The sequence below is a fragment of the Propithecus coquereli genome, unplaced genomic scaffold (assembly GCF_000956105.1).
Source record: "Propithecus coquereli isolate 6110/MARCELLA unplaced genomic scaffold, Pcoq_1.0 Scaffold437, whole genome shotgun sequence".
Taxonomy (NCBI): domain Eukaryota; kingdom Metazoa; phylum Chordata; class Mammalia; order Primates; family Indriidae; genus Propithecus; species Propithecus coquereli.
The window spans coordinates 461,190-480,410 of record NW_012150141.1 but is presented as its reverse complement, the minus strand read 5'-3'; the positions used below and the strand labels follow the sequence as shown (position 1 = coordinate 480,410).

The 19,221-nt window shown below is 36.2% G+C and overlaps 1 protein-coding gene across 1 annotated transcript in view; it reads left to right on the top strand.

The window, feature by feature from the left end:
* The window catches only part of ADGRL3 (adhesion G protein-coupled receptor L3), a gene marked incomplete at its 5' end in the record, with an annotated part of 558,279 nt that overhangs the window by 412,692 nt on the left and 126,366 nt on the right, over nucleotides 1-19,221 (top strand). The window contains 4 exons of the mRNA XM_012653972.1: nucleotides 793-976; nucleotides 1,975-2,097; nucleotides 6,141-6,349; nucleotides 7,216-7,392. Coding sequence (XP_012509426.1) covers nucleotides 793-976; nucleotides 1,975-2,097; nucleotides 6,141-6,349; nucleotides 7,216-7,392 — 693 coding nt within the window. The remainder of the gene's footprint in view (nucleotides 1-792; nucleotides 977-1,974; nucleotides 2,098-6,140; nucleotides 6,350-7,215; nucleotides 7,393-19,221) is intronic.

Genomic DNA, 19,221 nt, shown 5'->3' with positions numbered 1-19,221 from the left:
CAACCTACAGCATTAAACAAGCCACGGGAAATATATAAATTGTAACTACAGAGAATATTCTTTTGCATGAAGCAATGAGAACTGTGATACTTTGTCTCTATGTGTGTGTACCTACTGCTGGTTTTTTTTTTTTTTTTTTAAACATAAAACCCCTGAAAGCCATAGGTAGTGAGGTCCAACTGTTTATTCCCCTCCCTAATGGTAAACAGCATAAAGAAGTTTTCTCTTCATATGGGAGTATATTTACTTTGATATTTTCCCCATTCTGACATTTTACCAGCTGGCTAAAGACCAAATTGGTTTGCTCAGTGAGTCCTCAATGACAGGCAACAAATTCTTGGATTGCACTGTCTATAGTTATCCTTTTAATCTCTGTTGTGTTCAGTATCCAGTTTTATGGTGATGTATAGAAAAAAAAATCATTTTCTCTGGGCGATGTGGTAAAACTGTTGCTTTAAATTACTTACCAGCGGTTCTGTAGCCAAATAATTTAATTATGTGATCATAGTCTTATTGCAGCCTGTGCTATTGACTCTAAGAAGCAAGCATGGCTCTATTTGTTGTCCTTCAAAACAAGAACAGGTTTTCCTCTTGCCTTGCAAAATCTCAGCTAGGGTTTTACAGAACAAAATAATGAATGCTTCTGCTGCAGCATGTCACAGGGGAGGCTGGGACAATACTGAACTCATGCACACCGCTGATCCTTGCTTGCTGGGCAGCATGTACACCTGGATTTCTGACAGCTCTGTGGGTTCACTAGAGACCTCTGTCATTCTTTTCATCCTCTTGTAGGCAATGGTCGAGACAGTTAACAACCTCCTCCAGCCACAAGCCCTGAATGCGTGGAGAGACCTGACTACAAGTGATCAACTACGTGCAGCCACCATGTTGCTTGACACTGTGGAGGAAAGTGCTTTTGTGCTGGCTGATAACCTTTTGAAGACTGACATTGTCAGGGAGAACACAGACAATATTAGTAAGTAGTCTTTGTTGTGCAGAAGGTCCGGAGACCCTTGCGTAGCAGAAGAGGGAAAAAGAGAAAAGGATCTCAGCTGTCCCAGATATGAGTAATGCTTTATTTCAATGGAGATAAGTTGTTCTTTTTCTAAAATAACGAGAGTATGACCTGTCATTGCCTTAGAAGGGTTTAACATCATGTATGTTATATCTTCCTTAGGAAATTCCGATATTGGATATATTAGCCTGAGATCACCTAGAGTGAGGTCCATTTATTTTTTTAGAATTTTTGTGTATGTATGTATCTATGTACATATTGTACTATTTAAAATTGTATCCTCCTAAAACAGGGCTTATGGGTTATTTTAGTTATAATAGGAGTATCTTTGAATTACATACTGTAAAGAAATAAGTCATTTGAGTGAAGATAAAACAATATTTGATAATTGTGTTATTTGGCTCATAAAGACTATAAATCTGTTTTTATTGTGGGTTAGGATATAGTTGACAGTTTCATTTCAGAACATTTGATAAAGCTATCACAAATTTATTAGATTTAAAGCTAGATCAATATTTATATGATAATATGGCTCTAGATTATAAAAGAACTTTTACTTTATTCATAAAATAAAGATTATATTTTGAAAATTAAGTTAAGGCTAATGACTATGTATAAGGATTTGGGCTTGAATTTTAAATGTTGGGCTTTATTATTGATATAATTGTATTATTTACATGATTTTAATAGCTTTGATTTTCATTATTTTGAAAAAAATTAAAATACTAGCAATATACTTTCTTAAGATTGAACTACTATAAAGTGTGACAAATAAAACAAGAATTCCAATGTTTTGATTTTAGAAATACTTCTTTTTTTTTGCAAGGCAAGCGTGAAACAAACTTTATTGAGGAAGGACAAGACAGGTTCACAGAGCAAGAGCAAGATCTAGAAATACTTCTTGATTGTAGCCTTGGCATGTTTCTCGATGAGCACTGATATCTCTTTGCTATTAACAGAACTGGAAGTTGCAAGGCTGAGCACGGAAGGAAACTTAGAAGACCTGAAATTTCCAGAAAACATGGGCCATGGAAGCACTATCCAGCTTTCTGCAAATACTTTAAAGCAAAATGGCCGGAATGGTAGGTTAGAGTTTATTTTTTAACCTTGATGGAATTGAGCCTTCATCAATTTGTTGCTTCTTGGCTTGGAATTCTGGATCCATTATCTAAGAGCTCTTCCTCTCCTCCTCTCACTACACCATTCTCTTTCTCCTCTTCTTCCTCCTATTTCTTATCTACTACACGGTAGGTATTACAGTGTTATCTGTTCTACAAAATTCTAAATCAGATTTGGAAATTATTCCCTTACTTTTCAGCTGTCAGAAACTTGAATATGAGGGAAATTACGAACACCAAAATCCAGATGTTTGGACTTTTCTTCCTCAAAAGGAGTAATTCTCACTGAGTTTGCAGATTTTGCTTATACATTTTTTAATAGAAATTTTACTTACAATTTTAAATTACATGGTTTTTTTTTATTAAACTTCTTTCTGAGAGTGTTTCTGTGCTTTCTCTTTGCAAAGCATATATAAATTTAAGTGGAAGGAGATGCTTTGGGGGAATGAAACTGGTAAACATAAGTTGGCTTAACTTAGTTCTAGATTGAATACACTGAAAATAATTAAAATTCAATAAATAAATTATCTCATAGGGAAAGTAAGCTCCAAGATTCACTAATATTAAAATTTCAAAAACATAGTTTTTGCCAAGGAACTGAGATCTTTTTACCAGTTAGGAGATTAGGAGGATGACCTCAGATTGTAATAACCAACTCAAAGCTGATGTTTCATATTCCAGGATGAATAGTTTTGAAAAAAGATCCCTTCAAATAGTAGCAAGAAAAACTACTATTTTTTAGTACTACTATTTTTTAGCATGGCACCCTCTCCATCATTTGCTTCTTAGAATAAATCTACCTCTTTAGGGAGAGCTTTCCCCATCTCCTCTAAGGTAGACTACTCTTTCCCAATCATTCTTTTCCCATTAGCCATGCTTGTGCCAATGCTTCTTCATAGCATTAATGTACTTACTATTATAAGAAAGTATATTATTTTTCATCTGTCTGCTTATTGTCCAACTCTCCCTTGAGGCAGTAAGCTTCGTGAGAGCAGGGTCCTTATCTAAACTTGTTTACTGTTGTAACCCCAGTACTTGAAACAGTGCCGGGTACATCAACACACTCACTAAACACAAAGCTAATGAAGATCGAAATATGTTTATATTAGTCATGTGAAGTTGTAGGCTCATTTATTTTATTGCTTGCTAAATTAATGTATAGTTGGGTTTTTTTTAAGTTTAAACATTAGTTTTGGAGTGCAGAATTTGAAACAATTACCAGTGACCAAGTGCACTGTCGAAACAAGGCGGGGTGGCAACATGACACCATCCCATATGTGGAAATTAATATGAATTATCAGCCAATTACAAGCCAGTTAAAATAAAAGTTGTTAATATCAACAAGAAAAATGCATGGATATTCTTAAGTTTAATCCTCCAAAACTCAGCATTTTTATACTAAATATAAAAGGAAAGAACTAAAATTAAATTATATGTTATAGCAGATAAGAAGTATTCAGTGAATTGCTATGATTTGCCCAGTACTGTGTTAATACTTGCAGATTAGAGAAGAATGCCCTCTTTCTTTATGTAGCTCTCCTCGTGATCTCTTTGCTGGATTACTGAAAGGGTGATGGATTATCTCATAGAATCACTGAGAAGGCTGGATACTGAGGCCCCAAAAGCATACCAGAGCAAGGAGGCTGACAGCAGCCTGTACCGTTGCTGTGAAATGTCACTACTGTTACACGTGATCTCTGGATGCAGTGTCATCACTGCTGCTGCTGCTGTTGCTATAACACCTCCTGCTTCTGTGTGTCGCAAGTTTCTCACCTGAGGTCTGAGCCTACTGCATGTGACTGTCTGCATCTAGCTGAGGTGCCCAGAGAAGCCTCTGTGCAAGGCAAGCTTAGAAAGCAAATATACGTCCACTTTGTGTCTATAAATCCCTAAGAGTAGAGACTTTCCCGAACATGGGAACACAGTTTAGGTGTTGGACAGCACCCCCCTTCTCAAAAAAACATATTAAATTTTTTTTTGTCTGTCTTCCCACTTGACTCTTAGCTTTGTCTTTCTCCACTTGACTCTAACATTCAAAGATAGGTCACTGTCAGGCAGTGACCTTTAGAGAACATGATAATGGAGTTTTAAGACAAGTAAAGATTTTGAATCCTTGTTTGTTTTTTTTTTAATGCAGTTGAGATATAATTTACATACACTATATATACCTTCAGCATTTAACTTGAGGTGTTTGACAGTTGTACATATCTCTGTAATCATATAAAGTAAGAAAATAAATTTCTTCTATTACCCAGAATATTTCCTGGTGCCTTTTACCACCCTCTTCTCTCACCCCCTCTCCCCACCTAATGAAATTTTCTTCTCATTACTATTTCTATTGACAAATTTGCCTGTTGTTAGACTTCACATAACTGGAATCATACAGTATGATACTGGGAACCTGCAGCCTTCTGATTTCAAGATTCTTCTTTTTTAAGCACCAGAGGAGGCAAGAAAAGCTGCTTCTTTCTCTGCTGCACCCCTTTTATTAAAATGATTTGTTCTGCAAAATTTGGGTTCAGTCGAAAGGTCGCACTTAAGGACCTAGAAGGCCACATTTCACCTTTAAGGCCGCAGGTTCCCTACCCCTGGATCCTTTAACTCAGCAAAATATATTTGAGTTTCAGTCATGATGTTCCGGCTGTCAATAGTTTTTTCTTTATTGATGCATACTTTATTCTGTTATGTTAATATGCCATAATTTATTTATTCTCCTATAAATAATAATTGAGTTGTTTCCAGTTTGGGGTTAGTATGAATAAAGATGGTATAAACATTGTTCTACAAGTTGTTTTTTTCCTTGCGGATATATGTTTTCACTTACCTAGGAAGGGTGGATACGTGTTTAACTTTATAAGAAATTGCCGGCCGGGCGTGGTGGCTCACGCCTGTAATCCTAGCACTTTGGGAGGCCGAGGCGGGCGGATTGTTTGAGCTCAGGAGTTCGAGACCAGCCTGAGCAAGAGCAAGACCCCGTCTCTACTAAAAATAGAAAGAAATTAATCGGACAACTAAAAATGTATAGAAAAAAAAATTAGCCGGGCATGGTGGCGCATGCCTGTAGTCCCAGCTACTCGGGAGGCTGAGGCAGTAGGATCACTTGAGCCCAGGAGTTTGAGGTTGCTGTGAGCTAGGCTGATGCCATGGCACTCTAGCCCTGGCAACACAGTGAGACTCTGTCTCAAAAAAAAAAAAAAAGAAATTGGTAAACATTTTTCCAAAGGGTTAAACTATTTTACACTCCCACCAGCAGTGCACAAGATTTCCAGTTGTTCCACAGACTTATTGACATTAGTGTGGTCAGTCTTTTCATTTTCAGAGATACTAGAGAGTATGAAATGATATCTCAAAGTAGTTTTAATTTTCATTTCCCTAATTACTAATGATGCAGATCATTTTTCATGTGTTTATTGGCCTCTTATTTTTCTTTTTTCCTAAAGTGTGTGTTTATGTCTTTTGTCATTTTAAAGTCATTTTATTGTTGAGTAGCAGAAATGCTTTATATATTCACGAGTTCTATATTTATTTATATTTCCAGTCTGTAGTTTGCTTATTCATTTTCTTAATGATATATTTCAATAGAGATAAATTTTCAATTTTGATAAAATTCAGTTGACTATCTTACAGTTAATGTTTTTGGGGCCCTATCCAAAGCATCATTATCTTCCTCAAAGTTCAAAAATATTACCCTGTGTTTCGTTCTGGAAGCTTTATGGTTCTGGTTTTTATCTTTAGGTGTATGATATATCTTGAATTGAGTTTTGAGTATATAGTGAGATAGAGATTGACATTCAGTTTTTTTTAATACTGATAGGTAGTTGTTTCAGCGTAATTTGACTTTCCTTTCCTCATGAATGACATGGCACTTTGGTTGAAAGGAACACTTGATTTTTTGGGTGAATACATACTATGCAGGTTTGTTTACCATCTGACAACTAATTTAAGTAGAATGTGCAAACTAATCAGAGTGTGCGTCAATTTATAATTCCTGTTTGCTTTTATTTTAGGAGAAATCAGAGTGGCCTTTGTGCTCTATAACAATTTGGGTCCTTATCTGTCCACGGAGAATGCAAGTATGAAGTTGGGAACAGAAGCTATGTCCACGAATCATTCTGTTATCGTCAATTCCCCTGTGATTACAGCAGCAATAAATAAAGAGTTCAGTAATAAGGTGTATTTGGCTGATCCTGTGGTGTTTACTGTTAAACATATCAAGGTAAGACAATGGCGTATTACATTTAGTTGTTCACGTTATATATATTCCTTATAACATGAATATTAAGTATATTAATTTTCTTTTAATATTTTTTCTATGATTTGACATATAGCAATTCATTATCTATAAAATGTAGTGGTGATTTTTGTTCGAAGTGAGATTTGGAAGAGGAGAATGATTCTTGTATATGTATTAATAAATACTTATGGTAAAAACATTCATAGATCAATTTATAAATGCTTCTCCATAATTAAAAAGAGTTATTAGCACAAGGCTAGAAATCTAGACTTTTCTGCACTATAATAACCTTTCTATTATCTATATGTATTCTATAACATTACATTTTCTCCCTTAAATACACACAATAAAATTCATTTTTTCGAAAAAGGGATAGTGATACCTTAAATGAAACTGGACATGGTTTCTTTCGTATGTGATATTCCAAGCAATTATGTCTACACGAAGATATATTTTTGTGTACATACAAAAATTACAGTTGTATAATAAATTCAACAGAGATTTCTAAAGACCTCCTCTCAGAATTTAATTGTTTAGAGCAATTAACTTCTTTACTTAGCAATGCAGAGTAATCGACATAATTCTGAAACATTGATACTAGTATTTTTTTAACATTGATAATGAAAAAAAAAAACAGCGAACCCACCTCTAATCAGATGGAACAAATAACAACATATATTCAGTTTTGGTTAGAATTGATGAAGCTGACTTAATATAAAAACACTGGTAGACAACTCCCCAAAAATTGGAACAGAGTATTAGGTTGTGTTGGATGTAAAGAAAATGCCTACCTGATTTACACGATCATAAAGTAGTTATTGGCTTTATTGATTTTTTTTCCCCTGTAGCAGTCAGAGGAAAATTTCAACCCTAACTGTTCATTTTGGAGCTATTCCAAGCGTACAATGACAGGTTACTGGTCAACACAAGGCTGTCGGCTCCTGACAACAAACAAGACACATACTACATGCTCTTGTAACCATCTAACAAATTTTGCAGTGCTGATGGCACATGTGGAAGTTAAGGTAAGATATACACCATAAAATAAACTGCTTTAGCACACAATGAGGTTGCTAACTGTAAATAGTCCTAATTATAGTAGTGTGACTATGGGCCAATCCTACTTCAATGTTTTTCTACTTTCATGGTAATTCTATCGAGTTACTCTCTGGTGTTCAAGCCGTATCCTGCTGGATTGTTCAAAGAACTCGTTCTCTCTTTTCCTTCTATCCATATAGTTCATAAAATTGAAGTTTGCTTACTAAACTTCCCTTAGTCTCCCTTCTTTTATTTTGTATGAATAAATGTCGGACCGTAACCACATAAACAAGGTAAGATAGGACCCCAGGACCAAAGGCCAGTGGGGTTGGATTAGAAAGCTGAGATTGGGGAGATTGAAGACTGAAAAACTATGCATGAGATTAAATACTGCCAGACTGACTCTGGGAAAGCAACCCTTAAGCACAATACGCAGAGTGTGATAATGAAGAGGTTTGGCAAAGTCTAACATGATGGAATCCGTCTGCCCATTCAACAAGGCACCATTCTTGGGAAAAATCCTGGTGATAGGTAGTTTCTAAAGCCAGACATGTGGCTGCATCGATTTCTTCCCAGTGCAACTGGTTTTCCTATGTATGAGAGATGGAGAATAGGGATTTGCCAGGGAAGAGAAGGCTGACAGGGTTTCAGGATATCAACTCAGGCAGAAGAATGGTAAAGGCTAGAAATGCGCTACTGTCAGAATCTAGGAATTGTAGGCCAGGAAACTCAGACAAAAACACCAGCAGGTCAGTGCACCAGGTGTAGGTAAGACTAATGCTGAGATACTCAGTTTAAGGAAATGTACAGTGTTGAAAACTTTGGTATTTGTTCCAAGCAAGCTACTTAATGGCCAGGATGACTGAGAATGCTAATATCTTACTTCCGTCATTGTAGCAGGTCAAGAACTAGTGCTGACTCAGATTCATTGATTGGGTCCAACCAACAGTTATAGCTGGAGCAAAGCTAGATTATGTAAATTATATGGCATTAAAAATGGGCTGTTTTCTAAAGTTTCAAATAAGATATTCAATGAAAAGAACACAGTTTTTCTAAATGTTATAAAAATCATTAAATAAATAATTACATTTAAAATCTGAAAACATAACTTCACAAATTTCTTCAACTATCATTATAAATTAAACACAATTTAATTTACATATTATTTAAGATTATTTTAAGATTATTAATCTTGTATAATTTATACAAAATTATTTGTCTTCGGAACTAGCATTGGTATCTTACTTTGATACAGTAAAGCACTCATAGCTTCAATATTTTATACAAAAATTTTAGGCAAAATTTAGTTTTCATAGCACTTCAAGTTGTAATACCTCTGTCAGAATTATTTGGTGTATATTACATGTGGAAAGAAAATGAGTACTTAAAACCCAGGAATGGTTTTGGCAAAGACTGAGCATTCTTTCATACAATTAATGAAAATTTTTTATTATTTAAGTAATGTTGCTTAGCTTTCAGCTTTAGTAATTGGTAAATAGTATTTTCAAGGCAATTGTCTTTATAGGTACAATGAAATTTGAAATAACATGGATTTTTAACCATGCTGTTCAGTTCAGCATATATTTAAGTGTTAGTAGTATAAATAATAGGATTTTAACACTGCCTTCAAAAGCTTTATATATTTTTTAGATTTTTTACACAAATAGCTATGTGGTATAATGTAGTAATAAGAGTGAAATTTGCATAGGATACTGTGGGAAGATTGAATACGTAAAAGTCAGGAGGCATCTCAGAGGTGATGATTTGCAAGCTGTACAGTAAGCTTGCAAATTAATGAATTAGCCAGGCAATTGAATATTCCAATCAGAGACAACAGCATGAGCAAAAACATGAAGATATATATATCATGGTGTTTAGAGTATGGTATAAAGAGTTTAGGATTACTGTACAATACGCCTAGTGTTGAAGTCAAAATGAAATGTAGTGACAAATGCCTAAATTAACCATGTTATTGGGAAACAAGAATTGCAATTCAAGGCATACATGGTATGCCTAAAGAATAAAGAGGAGGTTGGAGGTTTTATAAAAAGGAGACATGTTACATATCATTTTTCCAGAAAGTTCGCTGTCACTAGAAAGTTTTGGGGAACCGGCAAGCTCTGATTGGTGAGTAACTGGCAGCAGGTAAAACTAGTCCTAGAGTTGGAACAGGTTGTGTCGTAGCTGTTAGGGGAATCTGCTTTCAGGTTACAACAGGCAGTTTCAGCAGCCAGACTTGCAGAGAGTTACATTCTTGGAGCAACGTCTTGTGCCCTAAGTGCTTTTTACCCCTGTCCTCTTGACTCTTGTTTTAGTTGGATATGACAAAAACGGCCTAATGTGCGTGATCAACTTTCACGTTAATTAGGAATTGGAAATGAACTGAAGAATTTAGTAGAGCTGTGGCCACTAAGGGCCTAACGTGGAAATTTAGAAGGCTCAACATTTGCATGTCCAGAGTGGAAGTCTGAATATCCCACATATCACATGTCCCCCATATCTAAATATTTTCAAGTAATAAATAAAACCAGCAAAAAAGGAAATATAATCTGACTTAACAAAGTATACCTTAATAATGACTGAGGACACAAAACCTAAATTTAGAATTCTTGAGTCTGCACCTATACGGGGCAGTGTGGGGAGAGCCTACCCCTGGATCCCATGAAGTGGGTTACCCCATCCGCTTCAGAAGTATAAGGCCCAGGTGACAGCTCTCTTCCCAGGGTCTCAGCATATGCTTGTGATATGAGTCATTGCTGTTATTCTGTGGGCAACTAAGAAATGATGGCTGTATCCCTAAACAATAGTGGCACCAGCTGCTTTGCATTTTAGGTAGATTATTTCCAATACTATGTGGATGATAGACATAAAAACTATCAGACTGGATGTAGTGTGACAGTTATTTCAATAAGTCAGGATAAAGGAAGTCTTGGGCCTAGTCAAAGGCTGTTGTGGTAGACATGAAGAGGATTTATATTAATTAATATCTAATAATTAATATTTCAGATATATTTGGGACATAAAAATCCCAAGGGCTTATTACCTTGATTATAGAGATTAACAAATGCATTAGTAACCCTGTTGTCAGTAAAAACAGAGAAAGTAATAATGTATAACGCATTTTAAAAAGCGAAAACTGTGATGAAGTTTTTAATCTACCTTATGTCATTGATCCAAATAATGTCATCCAAAATTTTCTTTGACTGAGATTTAGAGAGAGATGGAGCAGGTATCCTGGAGAGAGACCAAATTCACACCATGTTAGAAACTTAAGAGTAAAATGACCTAAGCCATGTCAGCACAGTTCAAGTTTTGGTCTTCAAAGGAGTACAAACTCTGTTTTTTGTCAGAGCACCACAAATTGATCTATCTTAGTTAGACTGGCTACATTAACAAATGATAGATTTAAATCTGAAGTGTGTTGCCGTTGGCTCTGGGATTCCACTTTTCAGCCAAGGTAATGAGCTCAAGCTCAGAAAAATGGATCAAATTTGTAGCAACGACAAAATATCATTTTATGCTCAGTTCATTGCCTAGCAGCCTCTCCCCAACCCATTTATATGAGCATCATGACTGTGACCGCTATTGAGTGTCAACAGAGATAAAATAAATGAAAATCAATCAGAATGTTCCTTTAGCAGTCAATCACACAGCAGGTGGTTCCTGGATTTCTTGTATCGCAAGCTCTTGGTGATTGCCTGAGTCGGTCACGTTTTGATCTCACAACATGATTTTGGCACATTAACGATCAACAAAAAACAGACAGCAAAGAGACCGATCATCCCTAGAGATCTAAAAAGAAACACACTAACCCAACTCATGTTAAACTAATTTCTACAACAGAACGCTACTTTATTCACGCACAGTGAGAAACACGGCAGCCAGTTGGAGTGGATATTTTTGTCTGCTAGTTATCGCTTTCTAACTGTATAGGAAACTTTATAAAGGAAACGGAATTATATTGGAGAATTTTGCTTGACAAGTTTGGAAAGAGAGCAAGAAGAGTTATCTGAGTAATCGTGATCATTACTGACATCAAGCTATGGTACCCTGATGCATCTGTCTCCACCCCAGGATGCTCCCAATGCACTGAATTGCTTTTATCTGCCATCTGTGTAATAATTTCTTCTGTTTAGTCAACACTTCCTTTATTTTCTTATCAACATTTTTGAGCAGCTAAGATAACCATCCTGAAGCTATTGACATGTCGCCTAATACACTGTAGGCTCTAGTTAAATGTAACATCCTCCTTCCTATTTGTCAGATTTATTACTAGAGTCCAGGGATTCCAATGGAAACTTCTCACCCTTAAACTTCTGAGAAAGAGGGATGGGGATGGGGAAGAAGGGCAGAGAAGAGAAGCTGCAGCTAGAATCACAATTTTGATAAATATTATAATCGAGGCCCACCCTGTGATTTAGGGACATAGACAAGGATCATCTATCTGAGCCGGGATTGCTCAGAGAGGATTTATCAAAGAAATGTTCTGCTCTGAGCATGAGTTAGAATGTATTTAATAAGGTAATGTGTGAAGAATTTGAGTTGGCCACATTCTTGCAACACTTTCTTTTCTGCACCTTGAGTACGAGACTCTCTTATTTTTTTCCATCCTCAGCAGTCGCTCTCCCCTCATTTCCGTGACCTCTCATTGTCACTCTGGCCCACAGTGTCATCCTGCATAGCTGTTCTTTCTCCCCAGGTGATCTCATATAGTCACGTGGCTCTAAACATCATCTCATGACTTCCACAGATTTCTATCTCCATTTTTTAACTGTAGACTCAGATTTAACCACGGACTTAGTATAACTACTTAGACTTATCTAATAATTGTCACAATTTCAGAACCACACTTTAGACATTCCTCTTTCTGAGTCTTCTCCAGCTTAGTAAGCATCTACTCTGTCCTTCCAGGTCCTCTGGCCCTAAACCATGCATTGCCTTTGATTTGTTTCTTTTCACTCATACTGTACTAAGTCCCACTATCTTGTTCTGCCAGACCCAGAATCTGACCTTGTCTCGACCTCTTCATCTCCACCACGTAGGTTTAAGCCCCTGTTCTCTCCCCTCTACCTTTTTTGCTATACCCCTTTAGTGGTCTCTGCTTCCCTCTTTGTCAACCTTGAGTCTAGTCTCAACATAGCTGCCAGAGAGATGCTTTAAAAATGTGAGTTAGGGCCGGCACAATGGTTCACGCCTATAATCCTAACATGTTTGGAGGCCTAGGCCGGAGGATCGCTTGAGGCCAGGACTTTGAGACCAACCTGAACAAGACATTCAGTTCTTCAAAAAATAGAAAAAATTACCAGGTGTGGTGATGTGTGCCTGTAGTCCTAGCTACTTGGGCAACTGAGGCAGGAGGATCGCTTGAGCCCAGGAGTTTGAGGTGAGCTATGGTGGTGCCACTGCACTCTAGCCCAGGCAACAAAGCAAGACTCTGTCTTAAAAAAAAAGGTGAGTGAGATCATGTCATTCCTTTGATTTATTCTCAAAAAGTTGTTCTGTAAACCCTTTAAAATCCAAGTCAGTTACTTTGTACCTTTGATTTAATCTCCAGTTACTCCTTGTCTTAGTATGAAGAAAATCCCAAATCCTGGCCCCCATTAGCATCTCCTGACATCTTCTCCTATGACTCTTCCCCTTGCTCACCTGGCTCTAGCCACTCTGGGCTCCACAAGCACATCAGGTGTGCTCTAGTTACACCTGAGAGGCTCCTCCCTCCCTGTCCCCCAGGATGGCCACATGGCAAGCTTCCTCACCCCTTTCAAGTCTTTGCTCAAATGTCACCTTCTCAATGAAGCTTTTCATATTCACACTATTTAAAATTTTAGATTACCCCATCTCCACAAAATACCATGGAGAGTGAGGCAAACCAGGTCCCTGACCTCAGGGAATGTATAGTTTATCAGGTAGAGTTGTGTTAAGACTTACTGCTGAAGCTGGGTGCAGTGGCTTATGCCTATAATTCTAGCACTTTGGCTTTGGCAGGAGGATGACTTGACCCCCGGAGTTTGAGTTGCTGTGAGCTATGATGACACTGCTGCACGCCAGTGCAGGCAACAGAGTGTCTCAAAAAAAAAAAAAGAAAAAGAGATTGTTGAATGGGGCACTTAGACTTTAGCTAGATCACCTTAGGCAGACAAGACAAAAAAAGGAGATGCTTTCGACCCATTAGCTCACGGTTGCTCAGAAAATTAAATAGTGAAGTGTTTCTACCTTTTCACTAACATCACGTTTTCTACAGAGAAGGAGGTAGTGGGCTAGGGTAGGCGTTGTTTCGGTTTTATTTATTTATTTATTTTTTGCTTAAAAATTTTCCTGTTTCGATTACCTGTCCAAAGCCCTTGCTTTACCTCCCCAAGTCTGAATAAGGCAACAGTATGTAACCATTTTTCAGTGATCTAGTCTTTAACTCTTAAACTAAGTGGTAGTAAAAACAATGTAAACATATATTTTAAATTCGATTTACCGATTACCTATATCTCTGATATGTTCTTTAAACTTTAAAGTATAACTTAAACAGATTAAAGTACATATGTAATGAATGCTTAATGAATTTATTACAATACATATACTTTAATTCTGTGGTCCTCAACCCCCGGGCCGTGGTCCAGTGCTGGTCTGTGGCCTGTTAGGAGCCAGGCCACACAGCAGGAGGTGAACAGCCGTGATCAAGGGAAGCTTCATCTGTATTTACAGCTGCTCCCCATTGCTTGCATCGCCGCATAAGCTCCTCCTCCTGTCACATCAGCTGTGGCATTAGATTCTCATAGGAGCAGGAACCCTACTGTAAACTGCGCATGTGAGGGATCTAGGCTGAATGCTCCTTATGAGAATCTAATACCCGATGATCTGAGGTGGAGCTGAGGCGGTGATGCTAGTGCTGGGGAGCAGCTGCAAATACAGATTATCACTAGCAGAGTGGTTCGGCTGCACCATAAATGTAATACACTTGAATCATCCCAAAACCATCCCCCCCCCAAATCTGGGGAAAAACCGTCTTCCATGAAACCAGTCCCTGGTACCAGAAAGGTTGGGGACCACTGCTTTAATTCATTGTGGTTATCCCGTGTCAAATATCAAATGTACTTTGAAGCAATTTTTTTTTTAAAGTATGTACCAATCAAGTAAAAATATTTTGTACATAAATTAATTAGAGATGGATTTCTGTTGTGGGTAAAATAATTTCAATAAAGAAACACCTCTCAATTATTAGAACTGGAATATGTGAGGACTTTCTATATAAAGTATCGGTTGCACCTGGCCAACTCCTGGTCCATAGATGAGCATAACTATGTTGCAAATTCGTTGAGAGTTTTCCATATTCTGTCAATAATAAGTAATCTCCTTATACAGAGGAAGGTTACTTAGTATTTTAATGGTGCTTTTTTCTCTCTTGGCTATATTTATATAGCAGTTCATAATTTGGAATTGACAAGAACCTTAGAAAAACTTAATATTTTTTGTACAAAGAACACTCATGTTGCTATAAGGAAAGCTATTCAAAGTTTTGATTATTTCTGAAATACTAAAGTTTTTGAAAAACATAACTAATTATAATTTGAAAAAAGTTGAAGCTTTTAGTAAGAGTCAAAAGTAAAATTAACTTGTAACTTCTTTTTATTTCATTTGGGTTTTTTTTCGTTCATGCATGCATCACAGATTAAACATACTCTCTGCCTTCTGCTTTGCATATGGAAATTATTGTTTTTAATGTTTCACAAATGTTACTAATTTCTAGTCTGCATGTTCAGAAATCACTGCAGTTGCTCAAATTTAAAGATTTGGAACTCTGCTTGGTACATAATCAGTACTCGGTAAAAGTTAACTTTCTTTTCATGTGTTCCTAAAGCACTTTGTGTACCTCTCTTATCACTTTACATTATAATCATCTCTTGAAATGTATTTGTCTTCTCTAGACTATGAGTTCCTCTTGATAGGAATTGTCTTTTGTTCTTGTTTGCAACCTTGAATCCTTGTATGGACTGTAAAACAATTCTTCTTGACCAAATGGACAATTCATTAAAAAAAAACATGGTAGATGCTGTGTGACCCCTTAAATATCCAAGAGGTGTCTTGTTTTGCTTTGTCTTCATTCTTGTTTTTAAATGGTTGTAAGTTTAATAATGCTGATGTTGTAAGGATTTTGTTGTTGTTTGATTAGAAACCATAAAACCAGCTGCTGTCAGGGGTTATCTCTGAATATTCAATTAAGCTAATATCCGAAGAGCCTGTCTCATCTACTTGTAACTCTCCAAAATTACTACCATAAAACCCAAGGTGGCAACACCACTGGTTAACTACTTCTGAGTTCTCTCTACTTCTGTCTAAGGAAATACTTGTCTTCTGTTTTAGATACAAAAATAACCATTACAGAAATTTAGATAATGTAATTTGATACTAAACTGAGATGTAGTATTTATGATATTTTAAAACCTTTTCAAGATTGGAAATCACCTACAGATTTCTCTGTTGTTCAGCAGAATGTTAAAACACTAAATCCAAGTGTCTATCTATCTCATACTAGTAATTCTCTTTTGTGAACACCCTTTGTCCAGGGACTATTTCAGTTTACAGGAACATAAGTTTGAAACTAATTGAATTAGCATTTCTACCGTGGTTTTGTAGAGCACCATAACAAATGCTTTAGAAAAGGATCTTATAATTTATATGACTAGCTCTTTTCTCTATTCACATTATAATTCTTTGGGAGATTAAAAAAAAGTCTGCCTACTCTCCTGTCAGTTCCACTTGACATTTAGTATTATTAACATACTTCCTTTGATTTTTTTTTTCCTGGCTTGTAGCAGAATTTTTAAGCAGAAAGAGACCTGTGATCTCATACATAACTTGGATCCTCACACTTACAGTTTTTAGGTTATTTATCACGTTCGGTAAATAAGCTTGGCTAAAAGTAGCAGCTAGAGACCTATCTGCAATTATAGTGAGAAATATTTTGTAAGAAAGAAGTAATCGAGTATTTTGCAAGAATGAAGTAATCAAAGGTAGAGATTGGGTGAGGACTTCAACTCTCAGAAGGGCCCGGAGTGTCACAAGACCCATAGTAACAGGGATGAACATCTTTTCTTTAATGTCTTACATAGATCATCTCGTTTAACCCACAGCATCACAACAGGCATTGTTATTACAATTTATTATTTTCCCAATTCATAATTCAGGGAAGTAGGAATAAGAATTAAAAATCAGGAGGCTTAGGGTCCTGAGTCCAGTTCTATAAGTGATTGCTTCTTATTCTTAGGCAAATCATCTGAGCTCCTTGTGACCATTATTAACTGCTTAAATGAGACTAACAGAAATTTTTCTACAATTCTGTCAGAATTATTTTAAGGATTGAATAATGAAAGCTATGAAAATTATGTTGAGAATTATAAAGTTTTTTGAAAATATGATTTATTCACTATTTATTTAACAGTTCTGAAAGCCCTTAAGTTCTTGATCTGGGGCCAGGGGGTAGTTAGCTCTCCATGTGTAAATACTTAATTGAGTGTCTAATTAAAAAATAATGATTTTATTTGCCTCTATTCAGATAAGCTTTCCCTGAAAGACAGAAGTTTAGGCCAGGGCTTTGCCTTGGATTTAGAAGTGACAGACTCTTTTTGTTTTCACAGTGATATTTTCAAATAACAGATTTGTGACAAGATATTATTATAATTATGTATAACTTTCCAAGTCTTCAAAATAATTGGTTGTATGGACAATGTGAATTATCACAATATCAGCATCACCAACTTTAATTTTAAGAACAATCATGAATCAATACTGAGAATAATCTTCTTCAGTGACTTGGTTTCTTTCCCATTAGTGAGATAATTTTAGAATTGCTTAACTGAAGGAACTTTTTTTTCTAATTTTAAATATAATCATTCTACCTACCAATTTATCCATGCTTAGAAAAACATAACCAGCCAAGCAACAAAAGAAACAAACAAAAATCTTTTCATTCTAATGTTCTAAAAATATTCTGAATTGCTTATACTGTTCTTGGTAAGAACTAGTTGAGGTGTTTCCTAACTATACTCCATCTGTTCCAGATCGCAAACGTTTACTTTGTTCAACATGGCCACAATTCAGTGATTGTTTTTCTTTTTTCTTGGCCTATTTCATTCCACTATGTCTAGTAAATAAAGTAATAAAGCTAGAAAACTACTGGACTCTAGAGGAATTAGGCTAGATTTTTCAGAATAGTGATTTATGTAGCTTGCCAAGAAAGAGAATAAGGACAACTTGTATAAGTAAGAGTTTAAAAGCATTTGAACAAAAACATGGCTGAGCTAAACGACTTTACCTATTTGTTATATACAATTCAAGGGACTGCCAGTTTATTCTGTATATCATTACAGTGTAAGCATTACTATTTAAAGATCTCCTATAGATGGTTACTTGCTGATTTAAAAATGCAATTCATAGAACTTTTAAGATGTTAAAATTGTCTTAAAAATTTAATATTATCTCAATTGTCACTAAGCCTGTGGGATAATTTTCTCCAGGGTTATTATCTAGAAGACTCCTATTCTGCTTAAAATGCAATAAATTTATTCATGAGAATAGGGAAAAAAGCCTAATAAATATCCCCCTTTCTTTTTTCTGAAATTGTTCTAGCTAAGAAAACCAAATTAAAATGGAATAATGGAATTAAAATGGGATATGTATATGTGTATGTATGTGCATATGTATATAATTATATTAATATTTTGTTTTATTCAGTACCTGACACATAATAGGCACCTGTCTTTAGTTCATTTGCATTGCTGTAAAGGAATGCCTGAGGCTGAGTAGCTTAGAAAGATGTTTATTTGGGTCATGGTTCTGCAGACTGTACATGAAGCATGGCACCAGCATTTGCTTCTGGTAAAGGCTTCAGGAAGTTTCTACTCATGGCAGAATGTGAAGGGGAGTAGGCATCACATGGCAAGGAGGGGGGGTGCCAAGCTCTTTTTATCAGTTCTCACAGGATCTAATGGAGTCCAAACTCACTCATTACTGGGAGGACAGCACCAAGATGTTCATAAGTGATCTACCCCATTACCCAAACACTCCCACCAGGCCCCACCTCCAACATTGGGGATCAAATTTCAGCATGAGATTTGGAGGGGACAAATACCCAAACTGTATCAGAGCTCCATCACTCTTCTTAGAAGGAATCTACCAAAATTTTATTAGGTATCTTTGGCCCGGTGCAGTCTTTCATGTGGTTTTTATCTAGGTATGAAAAATTACTTTCTCTATTAAGCCTAATGTGTCTTTAATTAAAAATTTTTCTTTCTCACTCTGGTAAATTTATCTTTTCTTATATGCCAAAGGAAATGCCTCTGTGAGAAGAATGACAAAATGGTCAAACTAAACATATCTGGGTAACTCAAGTCTAGTATTTCTATGGTTCGCTTTCCTTGCTCTTCAGCTTCTCAACCCATTCCATATCACCCAGCCCCTTTAAGAAGTACTTTCAAAAGCTGTTTGTGTATGTATGTATGTGCTTAATGAAAAGAAACTTTAAGTAAGTTACACATTTTATAATAGAATCAAGAAATTTGCCAAATGATTCCCAGCAAACTTTGTTTTAACAAAACCTCTGGGTGTAATCATTGCATTCAAAGGAGAGTCAGGACATTCTTACCCATGCAAGCCTGGCTCTGGGCAGTCCTAAAGAGCTCAGTATACAGTTGATTCTTGACCTGTGATGGGGTTATGTTCTGTTACATCTACTGTAAAGTTGAAAAATCGTAAGTCCATTATATGTCTGGGCCCGTCTGTAATTGGTCACAAGAAGGAATATAGGAAAGAATTTGTGATCCTCCCCA